General features: G+C 39.5%; 1 protein-coding gene across 1 annotated transcript in view; it reads left to right on the forward strand.

Annotated features, from left to right (window-relative positions):
* The window catches only part of LOC311009209 (zeta-sarcoglycan-like), a 30,257-nt gene that overhangs the window by 5,744 nt on the left and 3,600 nt on the right, over nt 1-20,913 (forward strand). The window contains exons 2-6 of the mRNA XM_084003233.1: nt 1,573-1,767; nt 5,870-5,971; nt 11,707-11,794; nt 13,040-13,162; nt 13,438-13,510. Coding sequence (XP_083859359.1) covers nt 1,573-1,767; nt 5,870-5,971; nt 11,707-11,794; nt 13,040-13,162; nt 13,438-13,510 — 581 coding nt within the window. The remainder of the gene's footprint in view (nt 1-1,572; nt 1,768-5,869; nt 5,972-11,706; nt 11,795-13,039; nt 13,163-13,437; nt 13,511-20,913) is intronic.

Below are 20,913 nucleotides of genomic sequence, written 5' to 3' on the forward strand. Positions count from 1 at the left end.
AGGTGTGTGAATTATAGATGTGTTTTTCATGCAATTAAAGTATTTTATACCAGCATGAAGAATTAATAGTTGCTCCTTGGAAGAAGGAGGAACTTAAAAAAAAAAAAAAAATCACATAATTGGACATAATAAAACATTCTGCTGCGGCTGCTGGACATTTTATCTCGGTTTGCACCAGCAGGTGCTTTGCTCTATTAATTATCTTTGTAACAGGGTAGGATGGCGGGCAGCCTCGGTATGAATTCATCCCAACAACCGGCGAACAGAACAGTTCAGGGCTCAGCCAGCGTCGCACCCTGTGATGGGGGAGTTTCACGCTGTCAACCCGCGGTCACGATCGGCTGGAGAACAGCTCCTGCTTGCTCTCGCCTGGATGACCGCACTTGACAGACATCATCCTCTCTGATCTCCGATCAGAGCTTGTATGTAGCAGTTTCTCGCTGGCAGGCACTTAGTTACTCGGCCAGGATGGAGGACATTTCTCCGGCACCAAATTGACACTCTTTTTCCCATAAAACACCTCCTGTTTTCATTTGTACTAAGTGGAAGGAAAGCAGCCCGTAATTTGTTCATAATGTGAAATGTCCTCCATGAAGACTTGGGCTTCAAAGATGACCTTTACTTAAGTCTTGAACTGACTGCCCGTGGCGACCATCTCCATCATTTTCACATCTTTTGCTAGACATAGCTCCACAATGCGTACAAGCACCTGGCATGTGAAGTGTATTCCCCAGAAAGGTTGATGGGCAGTAACGTTAGAAAGATATCAGTCAGAGTGGAGCGGTAAATTGGTCAGGTGCAGGAAGCTGTGCTCACGGTGACTTTCCTTGTGAACGCGGGAATTCAGTTTGACGAAATGTCAACAAGTAATTGGCATTGAAAACAAAGCTGTGACATCCATGCAAATTATTTTTCATGTGCATGAATAAAACCAGAAATGTAAAGCACCTTGCTTTTCAGGACTGTAATTTACGTTAATCACTATAATAAGTGTAAATATGCAGTTTTTCCACTTCTGGGCCAGTTATTCCCATAACTGATCGCTAACTTGTGATTGATGAATGTTGACTGATGATTCCCCTCTCCGGCTGAATAAAACACACCACCATTTGGGTTTATTTTCAGTGGGCAATTTGATTTGCTATCTCCTAAATAAAATAAAGTCACCTAAATCACCTCGTCTTGTAGGCACAGAGCTTGATGAATTACCCTGCTGCTGGTTCAATTTTTAAAAGTGTGTGGGGCCGATGTATGTTAAGTTATTTTCTGCAACCCTTATAAAAACAATAATAAATCAGTTCCTCCCAGAGCATTTCCCAGAAATATCCCCTTCTCGTTTCATTTAATCACCAAGTGTTGCAGGCTGTAGTAATACCCCAGCTTGCTTGCATTCATGCCATGCTCTCACCTTTTGATTTTTATGTTGCGACCTCACATTCCTCAGCCCGGAGTCATTTTTTAGTGGCGCTTGTAAGGTAATGACCAACCACCACTGGTTTGTGATTGCTTCTATGGAGTGAGTATCTTCTTGACAGCAGCTAACGGCTACAAACTCCTCTCTTTGTTTGCCAGATTACCCAGGAGCAGTTTATCCTCGCGTCCCAATCCCTGCATCTCCAGCGACCGGGCTGCGATGCCGTGTACCCAGTGGGTCTGTACGGCTGGAGGAAAAGATGCCTCTACTTCTTTCTGCTGCTGCTGCTGGTCACCATGATAGTTAACCTGGCCCTCACTGTCTGGATCATAAAGGTCATGAATTTCTCAGTGGTGAGTAGAGCACAGCATTGTTCAAAATGTTTTCTTTTAAATGCTTGTCAAAAATAACATCCAATGTCTTCAAATTGCTCATTTTGAATGAAATTTGCAATTAAATAAAACAAAGAATTAATTTTATTTTATGAATTTTATGAGAAGCTGGAGAGAAGCTTTTATTTTGGATCTTCTGACCAGAATTTTGGCTGATAAATAATGTAAATAATCACTTTAAAAATTATTTTCTGCCAATTAATGGACTTAATACAAGTTATTTGCATACAGTACACAGTTTTTTGAAGAAAAATAGTCCTATACTGTGTTCTCAGAAAATATTACAGTGATATCAATATCATCATAATGATATGACATTACAAAAAACATATTTAGCCTCAATGATTATGTTCAAATAATGTCATTCTACTACTTTACACAGTTAACTGTCTGAAGGTCAGGAAGAGAATGAAACACTCACTAACTTCTCTCTAATTTGACCTCAATACAAAGCCTTAGTGGAGGAGTTTATTCATGCAGCCATTTGAAATGTGTTACAGGCACCATCTATGCTGATGTATGCTTTGTCTCGTGTGGATTTGATAAAGACTTGGCAGCAGGCTGATAGAGACTGTGTTAATCTGAAACGAAAACCAAACAGGCAGATGTTCCAAGCTCCTGTGACATTTCCAGGGACAATGCAAACAATTTAGCATTTTTTTCAACATACTCGCGATGGCAGCATCCCCCCTCTGTGACGGATGCGTCCCCCGACGATTGCTATCATTCCTCTACTCCTTCGGCTCCCATCAATCTGTGTCATGAGTAAAAAGACCTTATCAGTGCTGTTGGTGTCGCTCCAGAAAATGTACTTCGCTGCTCCCCATCTCCCAGCACTCGGCAGCTCAATAAGTAAACATATGCCACGACACCCTCCCATATTGGTATTGAAAGCTGTATGCCTTGGCATGAGAACATTATTTCCTGGCTGTGTTACACAGCCCGATGACAGCTACTGTCCAAAATCATCTGTGTTAAAAAAGTTTTTCTCAAAACCTAAGGGAGTAAACTATGTGAACTTTCATCTTATAGGTACACGCCGTGCCTATGAAGAAGATGGTTGATTGTTAAATTGCTGCAGTGGGAGTGGGGGGGGGGGCAAAAAGAATCACGTTGAGATCTGCCACTTGGTGTCAACAAACTATTTGCAGAATGACCGTCAAAGCAGCACCACTGGCGCTTACATCCAAATGAAATCCAGTATTGGCAATTTATTCAGCCCATTTTGTCGGAGCTATACGCTGTTTGTATCTGGTTTCACTTGGTATCATGCTGCTACAAATACAGGGCACAAAAAAGTAGCTTACTATCTTTTATCTGGTGTGATTACAAGGTCAGCACTAGGGTTAACCACTAGGGAATGATGCATTAATCCTCTCAAGTAAGAATATTGGTTCTTATATTGTTTTTTCCCGTCCTTGTTCTATTGCATGAATGCGACCTAAGACTCTCCAAGTCAGAGTAGTCTGCAGGGTTAATTTCTAACACTTAAGAGAGCTCCTCTGGAGCCACAAAAGAGACATCATATTTATTGTTGCAGGCCAATTAGCCCTCATATAACTGGTAAAATTACCTTTTATGGTTAAAAGCTGCTTTCTGTAAATGTCGTGTTTTTCTAAGGAAATCTAGACACATAAATCAACAAACAAAAATCAGTCACATGGGCAGTTTTGTCCGGCTGTGATGAGGCCAATCCATGGCATTCACAAAACAACTTATTTGTGCTTGTTAAGGACAACAGTGTGACCTTGGGTGTCTGTAGTACTACACTTTATTTTTAATCTCACAAAGCTAAATCTTCCACCTCAGATTCATCGTGCTTATCTGTTAATTTCTTCTTTCACTGATGCTGAGCAACTCATCCAGGCCTTGAGCGTGTCACGCTGTTGTAACGCCCTCCTGTCTGTCCTGCCTCCCTCCTACTCGTCTGACTGACAGCAGCTTTTACTGAACTCATCCCACCCACCACATCACCTTCACTTCAGCACAGGAGGGTCTTTAACGTCTGGCTGCTGACATACAGTACAAATAACTCCACGCTCTCCACCCACCTTCACCGCTCCTCTGACTTTGTCCTCCTGTCTGTCCCCAATCCTGGCTCTCGACCATGTATGATGGAGCTCTCCTCGCTGTTCTCCGCCTCTATAATTTACTATCTCAATCCATTTCTGCAGTTTGCACTATGGACTCTTTCAACACATCCCCCCCGGGCCCGTCTGTTCACTCACATCCTCACAAAGCTGCTGTCAAACTTCACTTTGCTCATTATGGTGTGGCAAGGTATAACATTGTCCACTTTCTCTTATCTTTTAAGAATCTCAAAAGATTCTTCTTTTCTTTTAAGACAATTCAATATTTGTTTTAAATTGTCACATTTCTGAGAAATTAAAAATGTAATGTTTGTGCAAGTTTAGCATTAATACATGTTTTGTTTCTGTGTGTTTACAGTATTGCAATTATTGGGTACAACCTTTTCAAATATAAGGACTCTCAAAGCTTACACACAATCTGCTTTCATGTCATGATCAAACTGCCTTTATTAGCACACAGCAGACTGGAAAAATAACACCCATGGACTGAATCGAAAATTTATATTCAAATTGAATCGTGATTCCCAGAATTGAAATCGAATCACGAAAGATTCACACCCCTAATCTCCGTCCAAGTTCGTGGATAGAGCCATTTTCTGTTAATAAACATGATGTCATATTTTGTGGACGGACTGTAGGGCAGAAGCAGACTGTTCTCTAATCAATAGGCTATTATTTTGAGAGAGAAAGGCAGCCTGATATTGCAGGACGACCTGAAAGACAGGATTGATGAAACGTTGTGATGGCTTTTATTTGGTTCGACTAGTTACACAAAAATACACTAGTGCGGCATGGGCTCCCCGGTGAATATGCACTTTTTTACCTCAAACTTTTAACATATAATGAGATCTCTTTTGAAACAACTTTTCTTGATTAGTTCCACAAAGCTGAGAGACAGCACAAGCCAAAATGTCTGCTGTGAAAAAGATTTATTGACATGAGTTTGGACAGCCAAAAACACCTAGCTTGGTGACCATGCTTCCAGACAAAAACAATTTGGGGAAAACGCCGCTCATAATTTATTAAAGGACCATACCAGTGATTTTGCAGGCTTTAGCCCATTTTCTTATCAACACCATTTTTCAAACCTCGCCGCTCTGTTTTATATATTTCAATTTATTTTTAAACTGTCCAAGCAACCACTGCATTCCTTTATATCTTTAAAATATGAAAATAAATGAGCAGGCTGGAGTTGTGGATTTCATCACAGTGAACATCAAGCATGCATTAACCTTTCGTGAAAGTTACATTATAATTGTTTGATGTAATTTACTGCAGACTCTTGAAATCAATACGCTCTTGAACTCCAATTCATAGGCTGCAGGAAATCTTTAAAAAAAATAAAACAAACACAGATTTGATGCCTGTGGTCTTGGATACACAACTTTAAAGAGCCCTCTAACTGATTCTCATGCCGCACAGAAGTGAATGAAAACCAATGGCCGTGTTCGTCCAAAAAATCGGTAAAAACTAAACTTCAGAAATATCTTGTTAAGAAGCGAATACGTCGAAACACACATGTACCAATCCAGCCAGTTATAGTGATACCATTGCTGTCTTTTCTCCCCCCAAAAAATCTCTGACTATTTTAAGGATTATATCTATTCATGAGAATCATTACAATAATCTTAACATCAGTATTTCACATTTCATGAATCTTCTCAACATTCCACAGCTGCCACATTAGCCTGGTTCTCCCCAGTCGGCCTCCCACTGCATGCAGCCTGTCACCCTGACACCACTGAGCATCTGTGTCACCTTGATGTCATGTCCTACTTCTTCCCTGTCACTCAACGCTGCTGCCTGTCCACCAAGCCCGTCTGGCGCGCAGCCGCTTCTGCTCTTCCTAATGCAGTTCAGCAACAGCAGGATTAAATGTTTTATGCATTCGAAAAGCTAGAATACTTTAAAATCAAATGAGGAAGTCGGCACCGCTCGTCACGATATCATTGACGATCACGATTGTGTTTCAGGATGGAATGGGAAAGCTTCGGTTGGACCAGGAGGGGATTCGTCTGGAGGGAATCTCTGAGTTTCTCCTGCCTCTCTATGTGAACGAGATCCAGTCCAGAAGGGTAAGTTGATCCCTTTGTTCTTCTCAACAACTTTAACTTTCCTGGCGATCAATACTTTGTAGCACTGATAAACTAGGAATAACAATCATTGACTCAAAGGCATGTGAAAACCTCTCTCCACAGCTGCATACAAGCTGGTATTGATCTCACAATGTTGCGGAAGTTATGATCAATTAATTTGCCACAAAGGCGTGCTTCCGTTGGAGCTCTGACGAGACGATACATGGGTGTTACCTTATATTTGTGCTAGGATAGGGGAGATTACACTCTGTCTCTCTCTGTCCTGTGCTCCGCTCCTCCTAATTTCCTGTCATTCTCCAACGTTGCACTATCAGGGCCTCCCATCGGCAGGAGATTGGTAATAGGCTGCCTCTCAGCTCCTCTCAGGCCACATACAAACCTACAGGAGATTACAGACGATTACAGAGGGACCAGAGTCTCCCTGCTGGATTTCCAATCAAGCCTACGCGATAAATTCCTCTCTTCCACTTCCTCCCTCCCCTTTCTCCTCTTTGATGTTTAGTAGATTAACCAACACAGCTCCAGTGCAAAGTTGATCCAAATTTTCTTCTCCCACACAAATCACAGACGCTCAGTTGGATCATCCCCTTTTTCAGTGATTAGGCATGGTGCAGAAAGCAATTTCAAGCACTGGAAACTGGGGTTTCCAATGTAAATGTGATTTTTTTTTTGAGGGACGTCTATGGAGGGAAGTGGCTTGATAGTGGATACAATTTGCCACAGCAGATTGAGAAACAACTGGGATTTGCCTTGTTCTTGCTCTTTGATCTTCTATTTGGAGCTAAATGTTGATTTTAAATATAACATTTGTGCGCTTAGTAATAGCAAACACCTCAAGGCTACAGCAGGCGACCAGCTGAACATTGAACAAAGCCAATATTTCATTCCCCTGGTGCAATACCACCTGCAGACATTTTTAGTGTCTTGTTTTACAGACAGGCTGTGCAGTGCCTCCTTATCTATTGGCACCAGAGATATTTGCAGGACAAAAAATCTGTGTGGGTCACTCGATATTTCTCACCTGAGGAAATATGTCAAGCACTGTGAGAGCAGGGATTATGGTTATCGAATGAGTTTACACCACAGTGCACAGTGCTGTTCTTCAGTCAGATAAACACCATGATCAATAAGTCATTACCACGAACAGCAGTGAACTCTGTATTGAACCACAGAAGTTAAATATAATTTTTTTTATATATATATATATATGTTAACTGAGTCCAGGCTGCTGTTGAGGCTGAACTCAAAGCTTTAGTTTCACTTCTGGATCAATCAGAGCTTTGAATCTTCAGCAAAGACTGAAGCCATAATCTGTGAAAACCAAGTGGAAATAACTCCCTCTGTGTTTTTGGCAGGGACTCTGATAGCTGGCAGCAAATTACGTGCTAAGTATCCCCTTGAATCAGCATGCTCAGTAGCATTTTTGGTGAAATGAGAGCTGCTAACTTTGCACAAACGGTTTAGGTTGGTTGCAATCCCTGCCAAGTAAAAAAAAAAAAAAAGAACAAAAACGTCAAATATGTTGAGTGGAGTTTTGCAGACACTTTTTACAGGCCATTTTCAGTTACATTCTCTATTACAGACCAATTTTGCATTGATACTAGTCAAGAATTGAGTATAATCAACTCAAGTACAGCTTTATATATGGCTGCACTTATGCAGCAGGCAAATCAAACCCTGTAAAATGAGAACTAATATAAAAACCCTACCGCTGTACAGAATATTTACTGGGTTATGTAGGTTATCTGACTTCTGACTTGAAAATGAGAGCCCCCTTTTTTTGCTTTGACATCTGAAATTGTTGGCATTGTGTAGCATTCGAATATTATTATTGTTTAAATATGTGTGACCATATGGTAAGATATCGATAAGAGCTGTTTGACTTCCCTAGATCTCAAGGAAATGTGCTTCGGACCTCCTTTTATTTAAAGCGATGCATCATTTGGTCGTAACATCCACCGTTGCTGTTCAATTGTACAATATGAATAAGTCTTTCCGAGGAGCTGTGACGGTTTTGGACAGGAATCATTGCTGGACTTGTACTGCATTTGGATTGTTAATGGGTTATAAATAAAGTAGCTAAAAACGGCCTGCTGTCATAAGTGCAGTCGGATCCTCTTAGCATCGCAGTTATCTCTTTCTATGAATTCTCCTTTACATCTTTGCTTGACCTAATGGCATTTTCAGTCAAGGAAAAGTTGGTTGGGAAAACCCTGTGTTGGCCTCTTTTTTGCAGCAGCTTCCAGTTACCTGCTAAGCTTTCTGTCAAATTTGACAGACAGGTGGATGGATGGAGTATTTCGTATATTATTTTTCCTCACCCTGAGGGCTTCCCCTATGCATGTCTGTTTAGCTACCTATCAATCCATCAGCCTGTCAGCTTTCAGATGGGGCACAACATGCACATGTGAATTGCTTTAGCAAAAAGAAGCCAATATGAGGACCATGAAAAATATTTTACTGAACCACCATTAATGTGAAATTTCTAAGCATGATTGTCATTCAAAGGCTCCAACTATACATGTGAAAGCCACAATACTACTATAATTGCAGAAATGTGAAATCCATTAGATGCTTAAAATGTCACCCATTTGAAAGCAACAAAGCTGCTGTAATTTCATACATTTTGAAATATGCCACTTACCAGAGGAACCCGAGCATTGCTGGTGTAATGGCTGTTAAACTGTAAAATGGTTAGCTTCTCTAGGCAATTTCCATTTTATGTTTATGTATAGCTGGATATGTGAATATAAACTTGTTGCTGTTCAGTTTTTGAAGTTTGATTGACACAAGTTTTATCTGAATATTTTTGAGTGTATCAATAGCAAACCTGCCTCTGTTTTGGTCAAGAGTTAAATGGAAGATAAATTATTCAGTATACAATATTTCTCTGCACAAGATCTTGATCTTTTTGAGCTAATGCATTTTTGATTTCCCGTAGATTCTCTGAAAACACTTGAAAGGGATACACAAAGGAGACAAGTCTTGGGATTTGACTTGGAAAAGCTCCTTTTTTTTGCACATGCATTAGGGTAATAATGGCTGCTGCTGCTTGAGGACAATAGAGGTCGAATTAGATTTGCTCATATCTCCAGCAGAGTGGTCAGTCGACTCAGATTGGTTAGTTGTAGTCTATTTTGTAAATTGATGTATTCCAGTGAATTTAAAGGACCACTGGGATGAAAGTATTTTATTTATGTTAAGAACTGCAAGAGCTGGTTTCACTGATGAATTTCTCCTCTCTACTTGGACATCTTTAGAGAAAAAAAAATCAGCCGCTGGACTGTTTAGCCTGCAGCCTTGGCCTTTGATTAGATTGCACATGTTTAAAGGCCACTGATGCAACAGCAGGTGGATAAATGGAGGCAGGAAGCCACGGATGTATAGTTTATACAACTTCTGCACATCTTGGTCTCCATAATGATGCCTGAATGTCTGACATGGACATTTATAATCTGTTGCTTTCTTTAAAAAAAACAAAACGAATAAAAACTTCCATTTTTTCAAATTATAATAAAACTTCAGTTAACACATAATAATGTATGCATTGTTTTTCACAAGAGGAATGAGGAAATAAATGACCCAAATAAGTGTCCACTTGTTATTGTAATAACTCTTCATACTATTGTATTCATATTAATCTTTTCTCTCAGTATGACGCTAGTATTGCAATTTGAAATCAACTCTGAAATTGCATCCCTGCTTTGAATTTAACTGTCTGTCTCAGAAACAATGTCGTATGAGGCAACACAGTTCCCAGATACAGTTAATCAAATCTCTGCTCCTCAGACTGTTGGCTCTCTTTATCATCTCAGGGGACCCTGACTGATCTATTAATAGCATCAGATGCAGGTGCATCTTTATCGGCCTGAACCTTCTCCGTTTTTGCATTCGAGTTGCACACTAAATATGATTGTAAGCACCAGTCTGCAGACGAGGGCTGAAGCCGTCCGCATGTTTAAAACGAAAGCTTTGTGGAGCAAATTGCAGCAGTGCCTCAGAGATCAGAAACTTCCCTCAAACTGAGCTTGCAAGAACCAATTTCATTTTGCTAACGGTATTAGACTGAAAAACAGTGTATTTACAGTAACATGTTCCAAAACAGCCTGCATTAAAACAGCCTGCCTGCAGTATTTAATATTTGGATGGGGGAAATGAAGACATATTAAGCATGGCTTTTCAACTGATGACAATTTTCCCTTCGTTATATTTACTTGTTCATCTCAGTATGCAAATTTGCCTCTAGCAAAACAATCAAAAATGATTAAAATTCTAATATTTATGCAAATATTTGGTTAGGATTACAGTGAAATCCTGAGCAGAGCTCTTAATGTTTGCTTTAAGTCTTCATTTTACACTCACTCACAGGAAGGTAGTGCGATCATACGAGGTTGCTTTGTTTTTAAACTATTTCATCGAGGCAGTGTGCCGTGCTCTGGTTTTCTGCTGTGATGTTATTCATTGTATGCAGGTGAGCATCCTTTGCCTTACGGAAGCCATGGTAATTTTTCAGTCTGACGGGCCTCACTGCACCTCCAACAACAGGCTCCATTTATGTGCATTTATTCTGATCTGCACTTGACCTTCCTCAATGGGCGCAGTGACTAAAAAGCCATTCAGAGCAACGGCATCTCTGTCACGGCCCTCAGGAAACAGTTTAGGATCTATAAACACTTTTTAAAGGGCTGCTTTGAATCAAGAACTCCAATTTCTTCATGATGCCGTGCTTCCTGGAGAACATCTGTTCATGATGCGCATTTATATTGGGAAGGGGCAAGCGGGGAATGAAAATGAACCAAACGACCTCTGCAAAGTTACAGCACATAAGCTTGAGACAATCTGCTACAATTTGACGCTTCTTTTGTGGTGAGGATGAAGGTAATCAAACCTATTAGACTGCATCACCATATTACGGTCATCTCAAATGTGAAACTTTAACTAAATGCAACAAATTTCCTTTTCCTAAAGCTGCCCTAACTAATATTTTGATATGAACAATGGATGGAATGACTATATGTGTATGATTTGAAAGGGTTTACTCATGGTCATGAATCCACAGAGGATTTTAACCCAACTCACATCTTTTATCTCATTGTTTTGGTTTAAAAGCTGGAACTTTACAGTTTCTTTCACTCTCACCAGTCTCATAATCTTCTCTTTTTGATGCAGAAGGCAGCTGTTATTTGTAAAGAAAAATAAATAAATAATAAAAAAAAGCTTTGGTTTATTGACCATCTGATGTTTGCTGCTGGAGAGTTAGCGTACAATGTCACACAGTGACAGTGAACACAGTGGGGCATTTAGCAGCAAAAAGTTGTATATTACCCGAACAGAGCGAGAGACACAACTCCAAATAAATGCTGTTGCACCGCTTCTGCTGGATGTGTAAATAGGCAATTATTCACAGTATATATGTGTGAATTTTCCAAGAAAAACAACCAATAGATGATAAAAATATTCCCTTTCAATCATCCCTTATGATCCACTAGTAATGTGTGGTTGTCAGCCTGCATTTCTCTTTTCTTATGTTGAAGTCGTTGGGATGTTTATTAAAAGGATCAGTCGATCTCAATGATTATTTTAGCACAATGTTATCAAAACCAATACAAATAGAAAAAAATTAAGAAAAGATTTTACCTGCTCAAGGTATCCCAATAACAAACAACCTAATGCAACATGTCTCCTCTCTTCCCATCTTCTTATTCATCCTCTAGGACAGCTTCCTGGTCTTGGGGTCAGAAAAGAACGTAACACTGAATGCCAGAAATGACCAAGGTCAGCTGACTGGTCAGCTGACAGTGGGTAAGTCTCCAGTTCTGACTACTGTACTGATCCATTTTATGTGAAATTATAAATTGACAGCTGATGGGGAAACACCTGCTGTGACATCACTGTCTGGGGTGTGGCTTGAAGGTAGTTTAAACAGGTTTTTTTTCTTCCTCCGTGTCATTAAATGTTGAAAGAATCACGTAATTATCTGTGTTGCGTGTTAAATTGGTTTCAGCCCTTATGTGTTTCTCTATGTACAACTTGAAAATGTATCTTGGATTAATCCAGGCCTGACTGTAAATTGCCTGATCGGTCTTATTTTATTAATGACTTGAATCAAGATTAGCGAAAAAACAATCAATCTTTAAATTCTTTTTTAATCGCCTCTGTGCTTTCAGCAACGACTGCTCTTCAGACACTAACCTTTGATGCTCTTCTTGAAAGGGCAATGGATTTTTCTTATTATCATCAAGTTCAACCATCAGTCAGTCCAAATTACCAAAGTAATTTACATGATTAATGATCACTGGAAAGCAAATGACCTGCTTATTAACATTAATAGCTATTGATCTTAGCCAACATAAGTCGAGAGTTGATGCTGATTTGACAAGACTGGTGATATGACACTTTTTGGTCACGCTTGACCTTCCTCGGAAAATTAGTGCCTACTTTTGTAGAAAGTGCGTTTTTGTCTGAAATGAGATGAAACTTGGCGAGAATAATTAAATTCCCCAGCCGTCGCAGCCCGTGGATTAATGGAAGAGCGAGGGAGAGAGTGCAGGAAAGGCAGACGTTAAAAGTTTCCGCGTGCACATCTGGAAAAACCCCAAAGTCTGGAGAACAGGAATTAATATCCCTCACAAGATTACTTATTTGTCTCCATCCATTGTAAAAGCATGGCTGATCCAGCTTTGTTAGCTGCCTTTCATTTGCAGAGCAAGCACTCTACACAGTATTTCAGATTGCTAATAGTCTTACATGCCCAAACATAGTTTCTCAAAGCTGATTTGCAAAGCCATGAGGCAACCTTTATTTGACAGCGCCATTTACAAAAGGAACATTCTTGTTGGCATTGCAGACTTTAAAACTCTTAAGGTGGAAATCTGTTGTTTTAATGGTTTCTTCATTATTAAACAATAAGTTTTCATAAAATAGTGAACAGGGCAGTACATTAGAGTTTTGCACTTTTATTTCCAGCAGCTCATTCAGGTATAATAAGTAGTATTTATAGTAGCTTTGTGTTGAAAAGCACCAACCTGGATGTCTCTCCCTCTTCAGGGCCCGAGGCTGTGGAGGCCCAGTGCCAGAGGCTGGAGGTACGAAGTCAAGATGGAGGCAGACTGCTGTTCACTGCAGACGAGGAGGAGGTCATCATGACAGCAGAGAAGTTCACTGTCACGGGTAAAAGTGCTGGACTGTCAGTTTTATAATCTTCTGATGTCTGAGAAATCTGTCCAAAATGAACACATGGTCAAATCAAACCTAACAGGGAAAGTTTGTTTAAACCAAACTGCACCCTGAGACAGTTTCTTATATCGTAATATACATATAAGACTATACTATATCACATACTCATTTTATTAGGTGCCAAGCATGGGCGTTCGACAACAAGCCACAGTAAATACATCCTCGTTTGTCTTTTTATGGATTATATGAATGTCATGTTTTCTTTACAGGCTCGGAGGGCGCCGTGTTTGGACATTCAGTAGAAACCCCTCTGATCCGTGCGAGGGCTTCTGAAGACCTGAAGTAAGTTAATATTCATTGACTGAACAGAAATTCATTACGGCTTAATGTCACATGTTCATATCCTGTTCAATTAAAATGAAGATATTTAAATAATGATGATGAATGTTCCATGGCATTTCAAAGTCAACGCCTGTAACTGAAGTGAGGAAAAAAAAGAAGAAGAAAATGTGTCAGGAACCATTATTCACCGGTATAATTATTTTCCAGCACCCTCTTGTAAACCTCAAGAATCCATCGGTCGGCTCTTTATCACACAAATTTAAAAGTATTTGACCATTATTTTAATTTCACAGCCGAGGGGTGAGCTAATTTGTTGGTTATTCTCTGGAATTGATTAAAGCATCGTGAGCGCACGGAGAAAGTTGGTAAGGTTGAGATGCGTATTAAACTCCATACAAAACACTACCAAGCATGTGAGTCCCACTGCACTTTGCCCGAGGCTGCGAGCCCTGTGTCGGTCCATTAACGAGCTATAACGAGTGTGGTTTGTTGACCACCTTACTGGTCCTGAAGGGAGGGCTGGGATCAAAGTTGGCAGAAAAAGCAGTGTTCTGGCATCTAATTCCTCCACAGTGAGAGGAATACTGATGAGGTCCACTTTAAAGCAAGCACACACAAACACACAGGACTCGCACACACAGGATTCACACACAGGCTCAGCTCAGGGGTGACCATCTGCAATGTGGCCAAAATCTTAACGAGAGCAAACCGAACAGGACTTAAGACACAAAAGCTCCACCGTTGAACTTCAATAGGATTCTGATTTCTTCTATTTAACACCATGTTTGGTCAAAGATATTCAATTTATGCATTTTCCAAGTTCATCATGTTTGTGTGGTTTAATTGAATACATAATGCAATCATTCAAATTTAGTTGTTTCCTTCACTTACCGAAATATTTTCAAACAAGCAGATCTCACGGCTTTAAATAACATTTCCTTTTATCGAAGCCCAATTTATTTTGCAAAAACATGTCAAAGAATTACAGCCATTTAAAAAAAAAAAAATGGAGAAAACAGAATCATGTGGGCTATTAACGACGTGAGTTCAAGCCTAACAAATGTTTTTGTACATGTTATTTTTCCTCATTCTTAGCATCTGTTTATAGACTAATTGGGCCGTGGGCAAAGTAAACAAGCTGCTTTTGCTCCAGTTGGCATATCAGTAAACCTGTTCAATGTTGTTGTTTGCATAAAGGATTTCACCTTTTAACTGCCTTTGTACAACTTTAACAGAACCGCATGCAGGCAACCATGTAGAGCCTTTAAACATACACTTAATGTCACCCAAACCACACTTCACAGTTAAGTAAGGAATGGTAGATTGGCTGTTTGGTTGAAAGTATTTCTCGATAAAAGAAATAAAATCTAAAATCCAATGATGTTTTTGTTCTTTATATATTTTTGGCACCGGGACTTTAAAGCCAGATTTGTCTAACCTCACCACCACCACCCTGAAAGTGAGACAAGTTAAACCTTCGTTTCAAATCACTCGCCACCTGTTAATGCACCTCCCTGGAGGATGATGATACGGCTTGGCTCACGTCCATGATGGCCTTCTTTTCCTCTTCATTGAAATGCCATTCTCTTTGAGCTGTGTGTTTTTTTTTTTTTTTTTTTTCCGCAAGCCATCGGTAATCTGGGAGAAAAAAGGGAGCAGAGACTAAATCAGAGAAATCCACCTGAGATCTCCTGTTTCTTTGAAGCACCTGTTCTTCTCCCCGAGTGCTTTAGCTGTGCATGCTGGCGCTCAAGTTTGGCTTTACTGCTCATCATCAAGCTGCTTCTCAATAATTGAATGTGCTGACTACGATAATTCCATTGGTATTTAGGATTTAAATATACTTGTGCACCTCATTGCCAATGAGTTTACAGGATTTTGTCCATGTTTGCTTCCACCTTCTCTTGAAGTTGAGGTTTATATTCCCACTGGATTCTTTTGCAAAACTGAATGATGGTTTTAGAGGAACTCACAGTTAGTCAAAAGGTATGCACTGCATAGGAACATATTTAAGATTTATTATAACACATGCATAGTATAGATTAGTAACTTTAATAAACTAGAACATTCTAAACATTATGACATTAACTACATACAAAATGATGCCTGAAAATACAAAAAATCCAAGGTTCTATAACAAATATTATATACTCTTTAAAAGCTACTATAAAATTACTTTTTGTGTTCATGTATATAAAATGGTATTTTTATTTTAAGATAAAAATGCAACCAAATAAAGTGAGGAGACGAAGCTGATTGGATTATATTTTTAAATTGGATACAAAAAGGATAACGTTTCTTGTGTATGAAATTGATTTATTGCATTTGAGCAGCAAAAACGGTGAAAAGTTGGATTACCTGCTTGATTAATCTTTTGATTTATAAAATGGAAATGGAAAATAATGCACTTTCTTATTACCTAAATCTAGGGCTGCAACGATTCATCGAGTTACTCGATTAACTCGATTATGAAAATTCCTCGAGGCAAAACATCTGCCTCGAAGCCTCGTTAAATTCCTATGACGCGCCTATGTGCAGGGATCCGATTGTTCCACACGGACCGTTGTTCAGGAAGCACCAGCGCGTCATACACGGTCATTCATTCTGAATTTAGTTGGCGCGATGGCGGAAAGTCAGCCTCAGAATGTCCGTAAACGACAGAGAGTATCGGGGCTAAACAACGGTATCCTGCTTGCCCATGTGAGCGATTTATTTCTGACAACAAAACGAATGCGTAAAGTAGTAAAATGTGTGACTAGATGTCTCCTCGTCTCCGTGGCGCATTTATCCGTTTTGTTGTATATCGATCACTTCTCATCCGCCATCTTGCGAGTGACGTATAGAGTTACGTTTATGCATCGGACGCTCGTATTGGCTCCCGTAGCAGCTTTTACAGCCAATCGGAAAGCCTGATTTACGCTTGGCCGTGAGTTGTTGTGTTTGCCCAAACGGACGGAGGAGTTCAAAGCAGAGAAAAGAATGGTCAAACAGTTACTGTAGTGATAGAGAAAGCTAAATACATAAATGGCACAGAAGAAGTACACTATATACACACATATTTAGGGCAGGGAGAGGAAAGGGCCATTGCTGGCAAAACAAAACGTAAATTAAATGTTATCCATGTTTTATCCAAGTTGATTTAACTGTATTGTTGTTAAATTCTCACTGGCACTTAATAAATGGGCTTAGTTTTGGAGCCAAATTTTGGAGTTGGAATGAATACCTCTGTTTATTTTTTTTAGAAATGCTTGATGATTTTACAGCCACATCATTTTCGTTATGCATTATTTGTTTTGGTTGTTTAAAAACGCAATTTTTTTTTATCCGATTCCTCGATTAATCGATCGATAAAGTGCTAAATTAATCGATTACAAAAAGAATCGATAGCTGCAGCCCTACCTAAATCCCACAGTGATGTCTTCAGGTCCTGCGGTTTGTCCGGTAAACAGTCTAAACGCCAACATTTTTAATTTACAATGACATAAAACAGAGAAAAGCAGCAGATACTGAAAGAAACGTTTGGCATGTTTGCTTGAAAATGGTTAATTCATCCAAATGGTTACCCATATATTTTCCCGATGATCAATTAATCACCTCATCATTAGTGTTCAGCGTGCATCTTCTAATGCCGGGGCGGAAGATTAACAGTTGGGTAGTTTGATTGATTTATAGTTGTTTTGGTCCCCTCTGACTCACTTTGTTTTTTTACCCTTCAGTTCATCCTCTTTGTCAACTGTACGCCCAAAGGACGAGGAGACATGATGTGACTTATGAATAATTGCACTTGTGCTGAGGAGCTATCAAGAACTGAGGCCTTGATGTTAAGGTCTCTGCAACAAGGGCAGTGACGTTATAAAGTGGATCTGGTCCTACGGGAGAGATGTCAGTTTGTCATGTCCTGCTCTCGGCTCACAGCTTCATTACCTTTTAGTCATAGCTTTTGTCGGGCTGTGATCAGCTCCTTCACCTGACAGTGATCTCTGTAGTTTGGCAAAACACCCTCTGGTGCTGAGTTCAAGGACAGAACTCAAGATAGTCAATTGCAGGAAATGGTGGTGGAAAATGGAGTATTCGTGTTTTGACTCCCTCGCTAGCCGCCCACTCAGTCTGATAATAGTAGCAGCTTCAAACCAGAAATTACCAGCCCTAAATATGAAAATATGTCTGTCAATTACATAAGCAGATCATTTCGTGTCTCCGGCTGGAGGATGGTGCTCTAATTCCTGACGCACATGTCCCAAATACATGTGAATAGGCAGAGAGGCCGTGTGATAAATGCTGTGATATTTCCTTTTGGTAAAGCTCTGTTTTTGTAGCATCGCTGAACATTTCATTGTGATACTTATGTCACCTAGTTTGTTCACATTCAGAGAGACTTAGTCTATTCTCTTGACATGTATGGAGGGTTGATGGTAGATGATCAGATGTGACAAAAACTCTTCAGGTCTCAGTGGTGTCGAGACCAAACTTTTTGTGCATTTTATTTTTTATTTTGCTAGCTGATGCTTAAAAAGCACATAGGAAGCTCTAGTGAGACAAGTGTGACATTAAGAAGCAGCGGCAGACCAGACAGGCTCTCTGCTGTGTTACAGTGAAGGCATCACATGGTATATTTCTAGGCCTCAGCTTCAGAGAGCAGGAAAAACAGCTTTTCCTTTCATTTCCTCAACAACTCTCAGCTACTACAGCTCTCCCCTTCAGATTTAACGTCTGCTTGCAGTGCGGAAAGCCACGTAGCCCCCGACTTGATCCGAGCAGCTTTCAGCACACACTCTGCAAGTAGCTGTGTCCACACAAGAGTGACAGGTTCATTAAGAAGATAAAGGCAGAACAGAACAACTCTTCTTGGTCTCACTTAGCTCCGGTTCAACTTTTCTACCTCCTATTTGGTGGGATTGAGATGTAGTGCAGCAGGAGTGTGGTCTTTTTTCTTGTCATTTTTTTTTCAAGTTTTGACGGCAGCGAGGGATAATGGTCGTTCTTTGTTATTGTGATGGCCTTATTTGGCCAAAAGAGAAATGTTTGGACAGCACAGAAAAGAACATTACATACAGATACAGTGGGAATGATTGGTTTAAGGTTTTGGGGGTCTCATTTGGTGTCATACTCATTCATCAATCTGTCTGTGTAAATAAACAACATCTATCATTGCTATACACAATTCGACCTCTGTTAAAACTCAGCATCACTCAGCTAAAAGTGGCCTATAAGATCATCGGTGGTTAACTACCTGAAAGATGCACTCTTAGAGATAATGATGAGTGAAGATGATAAGCCTAATCATAGAATTTAGTCCCTTCAGACATAATCTATTTGATATTAACGGGTGAAAAGTGGCTCAGCTTTCATCGGCTTCTGTGAGTTCTAGCCAGTCTATATTAGCAGCAGCATTGGTCGACATTTACATTTATTAATCAACACTAGCATTCTTCCAGTTGCCAAATAATTTAGTGTTGTAATCACTTTCATTTCTGGCGTTATAGCATGATTGCGCTGGGAGGGAGATGTGAGCGAGTCTCTCATGAAATTGACCACAAACTTCATCCTCCACAATCTAATCTGTAGCGTTTCATTGACTGACTGTCATTCAGCGTTTGGAGAATAGTTGTCCTACCTCCTGGTGTTTCCACCATTTTATCTTTGTCTTTTATTAGTCCTGCCTACTCTTTCCACCTTAGGAGCTCTCTTAAAGGCTGAGATACTTTGTTAATACCTATCTTTATCAGTTTTCTGTTAAAGACTTGATTTCAAAATACTACTGTTGGTTTACAAATCACTGAATGGTTTAGGGCCAAAATACATTTCTGATCTTCTGCTGAGCTATGAACCATCCAGACCTCTCAGATGGTCTGGGACAGGTCTGCTCTGTGTCCCCAGAGACAGAACCAAACATGGAGGGACAGCGTTCAGTTTTTACGCACCACATATCGCTTCCAGAAAGCTGCAGGTCTGCTGCAAATCTCAGCTCTTTTAAATCAAGAATGAAGACTTTTCTGTTTGCCGCTGCCTTTCAGCAAACAATACAATTTATGAACTTATTACATACCACTGTAATTTCTATTCCTTTGATATTCGTTTTTATTTATTTTATTATATTTTATTTGCTAGTTTTAATGTGTTTTCTGCAATGCTTTTAATGTTTTATGTAAGGCACTTTGAATTGCCTTGTTGAAAGGTGCTATCGAATAAATTTGCCTTGCCGTGCCTAATTCTAAGAATGTTCTTTGAATTTCGTCCCAAGAGGCAACTTTTTGTACTGGGAGGCTTCATGATTACGAGTCCTGATATATTCTTGCTACAAGGAGACTCTTGGTAGCCGGATCAGTCAGTAATCGTCTGGAAGTTTCTGTCAACAAACTGAATATAGCTTAATTTATTAGTCTCAATGTTTTAATGGGTAACACAGATTCTAAAGAATGTTCCTGGAAAGAATATTTTTTCCATTAATTAAGTGCCAGTTAATAGTTTAGCTGCTGGATAGCAGGATAGATGAACATGCAAAAATGTACAGTTGGTCTACAGAAAGTGCAGTTAAATATATATGTTAGGATATCAACAACATCAACCAACAAATAACTTAGATTTCATGTTCATTGTTGGACAATCAGTTGAGACAATATGTTGGAGCCTCAGATACTAAACCATAAGCTTTCTGTACATGAAAATGGAAGTAGTCTGAGTTATAAAACCTGATATATATTTTAATTTAATTAAGCTCATATTTGATTATGGATTATATCTAAAACAAGCACAATTGAAGATCCAGCAGAATTAGCCGTGTTTATGTGCAGCGGGTTATGAGATCATTGCCTTCACATATCACTAACTGCTGCACAGCTCAGTGAAAAGTGTATTAAATTAGTATTTTGATGACTCATCTATCCAAGCGGTACTCTGATACTCGGATTAATCTTTGTGACAGGAAAATAGTATGTTGTGTTGCCACGGGTGATGGACTGAGGATGTTTTAAGAGTAATTGTGAAGTAAAATATACTTAGTTTAATTCTTGTCATTTATCCACAATAAATGATCAAAGCATTCTGAAAAACAGAATAGTGTGAATTGAGTTGAAACTCAAATCTAAATTGTCATTATAATGTAAGATGAGCCAACGCATATCTGCTTTTAGTTTGAATAGAGAGAAAAAAGAGCAGACATTTGTATTTCTACATGTTTATGGCACATATGGTCCCAGGTTAAAAGCACATTTCACAGATCCTTTCCAAAATGAATCTACTGAGAGCTGATTCAAAGTCAAAGAGGCTTTTCAAATGCAGATGAAATTCATTTGCTTTTCTTTTTTTCCTCCCTTATTCCAGTAGTGCATAATCCGAAATGTGTGTCACTTTCAGAGGGTATGGAGATTTAAGCGATTTCAAGGCGGCTCCTTAAAGTCTTCCAT

Source organism: Eutrigla gurnardus (assembly GCF_963514095.1).
Source record: "Eutrigla gurnardus genome assembly, chromosome: 23".
In the NCBI taxonomy this organism is placed as follows: Eukaryota; Metazoa; Chordata; class Actinopteri; order Perciformes; family Triglidae; genus Eutrigla; species Eutrigla gurnardus.